The sequence below is a fragment of the Microcaecilia unicolor genome, chromosome 2 (genome assembly GCF_901765095.1).
Source record: "Microcaecilia unicolor chromosome 2, aMicUni1.1, whole genome shotgun sequence".
Classification (NCBI taxonomy): domain Eukaryota; kingdom Metazoa; phylum Chordata; class Amphibia; order Gymnophiona; family Siphonopidae; genus Microcaecilia; species Microcaecilia unicolor.
In genome coordinates, this window is record NC_044032.1 from 248,555,523 (window position 1) to 248,564,293 (window position 8,771).

Genomic DNA, 8,771 nt, shown 5'->3' on the forward strand with positions numbered 1-8,771 from the left:
GCATCTGGTGGTAAGGTGTATGTGCACGTGCTACCACCTACAAAATAGGAGGCGGTAAGGGCTCACGCACTAATTTTTGTTAATGGCCACACACACACTAATGGCAACATTAGCACATGGCCATTAATTCGGAAAATGGAAAATCGGCCATTTTCCAGCCACAGCAAAAAGTGGCCTAAGCACACAGGAAAGACCTGTGTAAAGGCATGCTAAGGTCACTCCTTGCCACAGCTTTGTAAAACAGCCCCCTTGCGAAGTTCAGATGCACAGCCTGTGGCTGGCTTGGTTTTCTAGGAAGAATTCTGCCCTCCCAACAGCAAGTGTCAATATGGTTCTGGTTGGTTTTATTGCTCCTACCTGCTGCATATGTAGCACCCCCCCCCCCCCCCCCCCTCACTAGTTAGGTACATAATTAATGTCTGTGGCCACAGAATACATTAATACTCCTCATTCTCTCAACACACAGGGACCTTTTACTAAGGTGTGCTGTGTTTTGTGCGCATGCAGAATCATTTATTATTAGCACGTTATCATTTCAACTGCTCTTGTTAATTGTTAAATCTGCACGTAGCTAATTGATGGGCATACTTAAACCAGCTGTTCAGTTTATGACGTTGAGGCGCCATTTAAAATATTTGAGCGCTTCCGCTGCAAGTAAGTGAACCATTGGGTTGATGTAATATGTGCACATTTGACTTCTAACTAAATATTTAACTACTAATTCTTGTTTTCCTCAGACCCTCAGCACTTTAATTCAGCACTTCGTTCCTGAAGAAGCCTTTTTTCCGGGGTGAAACGGTGGCCCCCATCGAACATACCAAAGATAGTGCTACACACAGCAATTTAAACTAAATGCAAACCAGTTATTCACACAGTTTGATGCTGCCGACAGGGTTTAATTTCAATGTGATTGACAGAAGCTAATCATAATATTTTTTAAAGAAGAAATATTCTTTATCATACTGTGGAGTTTTTAGTGCCCCATGATAGAAATCCAGTGTTGGTTACGTACAAAAATTACAACGTAACGACGCTCAAAACGTTAGGCAGTCAGCCTCTGGTTTCTGAGGGCTTTTCTCCACAGCAGGATATAAGCACAAGTTATGTAATAATATTTCGCTAGTGCCTTGCAGACAGTAGTACTAGTTACTTTCATTGACTCTAGCATATACTGCAACCAGGCTTTGTTGTTCTTCAACTAATGAGGAAGTCTCATGCAGATGTGTGTATCAGAGTTTGTGTCGGCAGGCCCCAAAATACACAGCTACAGACTGTCATATGTAGAGACCCACTTAAACATAAAGGGGATTCAAAGAGTCACCTATGATAAAATGGGTTTTATGCAAGGATTTCAATATGCTACCCTATGGAGACTGAAGATGTTGAGGTACAGTCATCCAAAGTCATTCTGGCTGGCTGAACCCTGGTTTTTGTGGTTCTCAGGCTATTGATCTGATCACTAGTTCACTCCTTTTCCTTTATGGGAAGAACAGTAATGCTGATCTAGAGTCTGATATATTTATATCGCTGCCTTTTCTTAGATAAAGTCATAGCAGTGTGGGTCCTGGGAGTTAAGAGCTATTTCGATAGCTTTGATAGTTAGTGAGTGGCTGTTTTGCAGAGCCGGTACTTCATAATGCACCTGGTATTGCAGGAAGTTTTGTCACTCTTTATGAGGTCACATGGAAAAATGTTTATGTATGGATTATATTCAGGCAGTGTTTTTTTAAACATCAGCCACTGCCAGATGAATTGCACTTGGATATTCAGAACTGGCACTTATCTGGATATCGACACTGAATATTCCAGCAGTCAGCAGTCTGCTGGGAGTTACCTGGGTACCGACAATATTCAGCAGCAGTATCCAGACAGCTACATGGTTAAGTGAATAACAGATGTGCCCGAGTTACTCCCATCTCTATCTTGATTCTACCCCCAGACCAACCCTGCACTAACTGAATAGTACTATGATGGTCTCCCAATATTTTCAGCAGCACAATCTAGTAATGTGTCACTGAAAATCTGGGAATCTCCTGCTGAACATCGGCCTCCTAGTGAATAGCAAGGGCTTCGAAGCATCCTCATTCAACCCAGCTAACTAGACCAGCCAAACACTTCAGTGACAACGTTCTTCAGCCAATATAGAGTTGATATCTTTTTATTTATAGCATGTATATGTTTACAGTATTTTTAATTTTGTATTCTACTCCCAAATATTAAGATGAAAGGCATATATATTAATGTGAAGAATGACAGACCATAAATGTGCCCAACTTTATTTTGACCGAGAATAAAATGTTTTTAACTGCAGTGAGCCCGTGAAATGTATCACTTCAGGGAGCCCGCTGCCTTATATCCCATTAATATATCACATTCTGACCGCACTGTTGGTAATTTATTTCAAAACACCAATATCACAGAACACATTAGAATTCAAATTAACACTTCAGTCTCAAAACAGATATGCAGTCACTGCTGAGGTGGAGTGGATAATCTGAACGCACATACGTGTCATCAATAGTAATTAGGTAAATGGAGGCCCAGATAAAATCCATGTCCTCAAGTTATCCAGACAGTCAGCACAAAGCAAAGGTTAGAAATGATTTGCTTAGCAGCCCTCATGAACACTATTGGCTTATTGCAGCATTCTATACAAGCGTTGTGTCAGAGGAGACAACGAAGCACGCTCACCTTCACAACGGTCTTTCTAAAGACCTCCCTTTGTTGAGGATTTGCCTTCATCAAATAGTTCTCAAAAGCATTCGGCATTAAGACTCCTGATGCAGGCCTAACGGCCGAAACACGACGTTGTGTCGAGTCTTTATACCTCAATAAACATCTTTATTATTATATATCCTTTCAGTCTTTGGAATCCTTGGTCGTCCTTCCACTTTTATTTAATTTCTTGCTGAAGATCATACACCCAGAATCAGTCCTAGAGCAAGAATTAGAAACAAGTCACAGTCAGATGCCAAAAAAAGAAACAGCTCCTTTAGGTGTTCTCAAGTTTCAGCACCTCTGGATGATTTCTTCACCACCTAATTCTTACAGATCCTCATCTGGTCAGTGGTATGTTATCAACCAGTTTTATATTCTATGCTGTTATTACTGTATGTTGCCTATGGAGAGTCAATAAAAATTTAAGAACAACATATGTCAAGTAAGCAGTATCTGCTGTACACCGCCATGGGTGAATCTCTTCATAAAGGCAATTTTAAAAATCCCAATCAAACAATAAATATCTTCAATTTGAAGTTCAGTTTCCCCCAATACTATAACAATTGAGTTTGTCAAGGCTTGACCTTACTCAGTGAGAAAGTTGGCAGGATCGTAGAAGCTTAGACAGGGCCCCTTTCACTTCAGCATTCCTCAGACTATAAATGAAAGGGTTAATCATGGGTGTGACAGAAGAAAATACAGCACTCACTGCTCTTTCATAGTCCAGTGAGGAACTGGAGGATGGCCGAAAGTAGGTGAACATTACTGTGCCGTAGAAGAAGACCACCACAGTGAGGTGGGAGGAGCAGGTGGAGAAGGCCTTGCTTCTTCCTTGGGCAGAGCGTATCTTCAGGATGGCTAAGATGATGCGGAAGTAGGATAGGACAATGAAAAGAAATGAGCCCATAACTAACAAAGTACCCTCACTAAACATGGCAGACTCACTTAGGGAAGTGTCAGAGCAGGACAGCTTCAGCAGTGGTGGGATATCACAGAAGAAGTGTTGAATGGTGATGGAACCACAGAAGGATAATCGTAAGAGCAATAGGCTATGCATGGTGGAGTGGAGAGCAGCCACCACCCAAGATCCAGCTACCAACCCAAGGCAAAGCTTCTGGCTCATCACCAAAGAATAACGCAGGGGGTCACTTATTGCCACATAGCGGTCAAAAGCCATCACAGCCAAGAGGAAGACCTCCATAATGCCCACAAAAAAAAAGAAGTAGACTTGTACAATGCAGGCAGGCAAAGAAATGGTCTTCTGCTCAGACAGCAGATCCCTCAGAAGCCGGGGGATAGTAACCGAGCTAAGACATGTGTCCACCAGAGAAAGATTGCCCAAGAAAAAGTACATGGGAGTGTGGAGACATCGATTAAAAGCAATCACCAGGATGATGAGGCTGTTTCCCAGTATGGTGATGAGGTACAAGGAAAGAAAAAGCACAAACAGAAGAGTCTGATGCTCAGGGATGTCTGAAAAACCCAGGAGGAGAAATTCCAACACTTTGGTTTCATTGACCATTTCTGATGGTGGGAATAAACTGCGCCTGTGGACAAGCAAAAATGGTGAAAATTCAGAGTAGTATTTGGTGGACTTATTAATGACGGACTAATCTGCTAGTCTATCCCACATTACATATACTGGGATGCTATGCTAGCAATATACTTAACATGTGTAAAGCATGAATACCTCGCAGACACCTAAAGAGCAGATCTTCATCAGCACAGATAATATCTAAATTCCCATATCAGGCTTAATTTTATAAAGCATTTTCAACATGAAAAGGATATTTTAAACATTTTTAAAAACTGTATATATACATATAAAAAGTAGGTGCACAACAAGATTGTACCTCGTTTTACTTATTTGCGTTTTGTTTCCAAGGGAGTAGTTTGGGTTGAGATGGGGTAGATGTATGTAGATGAATAGAATATACATACATACTTACACCTTTGATGTTTCACATTGGTACGCTGTTATGAAATTACCTGCTTGTGGGTAATTCTATGAAGTGTAACTCAGAAAATGTTTGTTACTGGTAATACATTTATAGAATATACAAACGTCCTATACAATAATTTGCACCTGCATCTGGATGCCTGGGTTCGTAACACACTTCCCATTGGTCCGCTCTCGCGATGACGTCAGAGGGCAGATCAGTGAGAGGGAAGGGAAGCCAGCACCAGCCAGCCACAGAACATTGGAGGTGAAGAGAGAATCGCCCCCTCCCTCCCTCCTGTCCTCTCTCCAAGTTCCAGGCCCCCCTCTCCTCCTCCCCCTTCCCCATCCATGCCTCCCTCCCTCCCTCCCTCTCCTCCCCTCCGAGTTCCAGGCCCCCCCTCCACTTCGAGTTCCAGGACCCCCTCCCTCCCTCCCTCCGAGTCATAGGCGCCGACTCCATGCTAAAGCACCTCCAATATTTTCCCGGCCATCAGTCATCCGAAGTTCCGGTTCCAATGTCCCCAACCCGACCTACCCGCCCTCTTCTCCCTCAACAGCCCACCTTGCCTTCCTGCCGGCCAGCCAGCGCTTAAAACTCATTTTACTAACCTGACTGAAGTCGTGACTGCAAAAGAAGTAGAGTACAGCCGGCTCGCCTTCAGCCTTCTCCTTCTCTCTCAGCTCTGGTCCCGCCCTTGCGTAAACAGGAAATGAGGGTGGGACGCTGAGAGAGAAAGGGAAGGCTGAAGGTAAGCCAGTTGTACTCTGCTTCTTATGCAGTCACGACTTGTCAGGTTAGTAAAATGAGTTTTAAGCACTGGCTGGCCGGCAGGAAGGCAAGGAGGGCTGTTGAGGGAGAAGAGGGGGGGTTGGAACTAGAACTCGGGGGGGGGGGCAGGTGGGGTTTGGGGCATCACTGGACATGGAGGGGAGGGCAGAGGTCCCAAAAAACAAGACGGCAGACGATCCACAAAATCCAATGTGGAAACAGAACAGAGCAGATGTCAGGTTCTCAGGTTCAGAGCCCGCGGGGCTCTACATTAACAAATTAAAACACGTATACCAACATGTATAAAACTATATCACGTGGAGGGGCATAATTGAAAGATCGTCCAAGTACGAATTAGGACGTTCTTACGAAAACGTCCAAAAATAGGCATGTATAATCGGAAAATAGTATGGGCGTTTTTCGATAATCGATTATCCCTGTAGGAAAACAATCAAATGAGGAGCGCATAAGCGTGACTAAATTGGGCGCCCTAACACGGTCGATTATTGCAGGTGTAAACGACCAAATCACAAAGTGTGTAAAATAATGTACATAGGTGTACCGCAAGTACAGTACATGTTGTTCTGGCCATCCAGGTACGGGAAAATATGAGGAACGCATATATGCGTCAACAACAGAAAAATCATGCTGCTGCTGCACCCATATTTTCCTCATATGTGCCCATCTGCATGTCCGGACCTGTATGCACTGTACACCTACTGAACATGCAGCTATATGCATATTGTGTATGTGTGAAAAGGGTCGGGTGGGGTGCGTCATACTCATCTATATAAGGCACGTTCCACACACATAACCAGGCATGTGCACATCAAAGACGTCTATGCTTACGACGGCGTCCACGTGCTGATAGGGCCATATATGGGATGGTCATCCATATATGGAGCTGTGCATGAAACGACGTCCCTCACGCAAGGTCGTCTATATAAGGCACTTGTTTTCCAACACGTGGAAAAATGGCACAACAACGAGAGCCCAACTTCGGACAGGAGGAGAGCCTGCTGCTGGTGCGCCTGTGCCTAAGGCACCGGCACAGGCTCTTTGTCCAGCACCACCACCTGCCCCCCAGGCTCCAGGCCATGCGAGCCTGGTCCCGTATTAGGGACAGGCTTGAAAGGTAAGGTTATGGCCCACCCCCCCTCCTGTACCTACACATATAACAGCTCCGTCATCAATGTTACCACCAGTAACTGGAGTGTGCATGCAAGGATAATGAGTAATATAGGAATATGCACAATATCACTAATAAAATGTATGTTATTGAAAGGACGACCATTCCCACATCCCTACAAGAATGTATTTCGTTATTTATGTATATCTTGCCTGTGAACGCCACATTTCCAATCCCTCTTTGCAGCCTCTATGTGGCTTACAACATATCCGAATAGTGGAAACATGATACCAATTAAATGTATACCATACTTTATAACATGGTAATGATAACACATATAAAGTAGTGTTACAAGCATTCATTATAATGCATACAAACGATACTTTCTGGCCTCATGGCCACCTCTATGGCTTGAGCACCCCCACTATAAAAGAAATGCCTTGTATGTATGGAGGGAGGGAGGGAGGGGTAATCTCCATTGGGGGTCGCACCCCCCCAAAATGGTAAAAAGGTGGCTCCTATGTATGATTCAGTACCAATGGAGGTGGTCCCCCCCCAAACACTGTTGACCCTCTCTCTCTGCTATTTGAATAACAAATCAATATGTGCAGAGGACAAAAAGGACCACCCCCTCCTGACCCCTGCTCTACAAACTTATATCTTACAGACGCTTCGGAGTGCACCGGGACCTGGAGTCCCTGAGGAGGCGCTTCCGCCGTGTGCGGCGTGAGAGGCCCGAGCTCATCCGGGCAGTGCGACGGCACCTCAGGGCTCGGCGTAAGTATTCAAAACCAGGACACCTGAACAGATTGCTAAATACACGTCCTGAATAATGCCAATGTGCTGTACAATATCAATTCCCATCCATGTGGCTAATAGCCAACTAGTAAGTAATAACATATCTGTCCCAGATCAAGGATGCAGGTTGCAGGGGTCCTCCCATGAGTGTGACTGCAACTTCCGACCATCCCCCTGAGATGAAAGATGATATGCCTCACTTTACTATTCTCCTTTCTGGGGTGGCTGATTAGTGTGTCCTGGTAGACCTGCCTGAGGCCCTACTTTTAGTGGATGTCATGGCCTAACTCTCATAAAAGTTTTGTGCTCAACACCCTTCCCACTGCCCCCCCCCCCCCCACCAATAAAACCAACAACAACTGCCCATCAACCCCTTGTCGCATCTCACAATACAAACATGCTGGTCAGCAATGAATGTGGTATGGCAACATGTCCTGTGTGGTGTGTGTCAGAGGAGGTTTCAGGGTTCTTTGTCATGTCATCTGATGCAGCTCAGTCCCCATGGGCATAGGCCACGCCTTACCACACCGTGGCCCATCCCCCCGTCTCAGGCCACCCAGCTACTGCACTATGCAAGCCATGTTCTATGTGCTGATCTCAATCACACTCCGTTTACATATACAGGGCTCCACCAGCAGCAAGCCGAGCGTGCTGATGAAGAGGGCCACCACTTGCAGGAGGAGGAGGAGGAGGACGAGGAGCAGGAGCACAAGCAGGATCCAGGGCAGGGAAGCCACGTGGAGGAGGAGGAGGCAGCGGCCCCAGCACAGGAGGCGTAGGAGGAGGAGTCGGCGGGCTCGGAGGAGGGGGTCCTCGTCATAGATGAGGACTATATGGAGGCCCCCTCCCCACCTGTAACACCACAAGAGCCTTCTCCCTCCCCTTGGCCATCCTCATCCCCTGCGGGACCTCAATCGCCTGCCCCACTGCCTTCCCCTGGGTCTGCTCCGTCCCCTGGGCCAGCTCCAGCCCCTGGGCCACCTCCACCAGCCCTAGGTGCAGGTGCGATGATGCGCCTCCTGCAGCAGCTGGTAGATGGCCAGCAGCAGCTGGTAGATGGCCAGCACCAGCTGCTGCAGGAGGTCCGAGCCCTACGGCAGGGCAATGAGCAGCTCCAGGGCCCACTAAGGGTACTGCTGGGGCTGCTCATTGCCCTGCTACAGAGGGCCTTACTCAGAGGGCATGCCCGCCCTTGACTTAAATGGGGGGGGGATTGTTGGGGGTGTGGGGAGGGGGGAATTGTTGGGGTTCTGTGTGGGGGGAGGGAATTGTTGGGGTTCTTTGGGGGGGGAGGGAATTGGGGGTGTGTGGAGGGGGGGGAATTTTTGGGGTTGTGGGGAGTTGTGGGGGGGAGGAGGGCATTGTTCGGGGTTGGTTTGTAGCGGTGGGGTGGGGGGGGAAATAAATGTTTTTGT

The 8,771-nt window shown here is 46.4% G+C and overlaps 1 protein-coding gene across 1 annotated transcript; it reads right to left on the bottom strand.

Moving 5' to 3' along the window:
• Window positions 1–3,307: 3,307 nt before the first annotated feature.
• On the bottom strand, window positions 3,308–4,240 carry LOC115461971 (olfactory receptor 1F1-like). Its single transcript, XM_030192021.1, has one exon. The coding sequence runs from the start codon at window positions 4,238–4,240 to the stop codon at window positions 3,308–3,310; it is 933 nt and encodes a 310-aa protein (XP_030047881.1).
• Window positions 4,241–8,771: the final 4,531 nt, after the last annotated feature.

Bases quoted from the DNA above. Each gene is read 5' to 3' on its own strand.
- LOC115461971 (XM_030192021.1), bottom strand. From the start codon at position 4,240: ATGGTCAATGAAACCAAAGTGTTGGAATTTCTCCTCCTGGGTTTTTCA.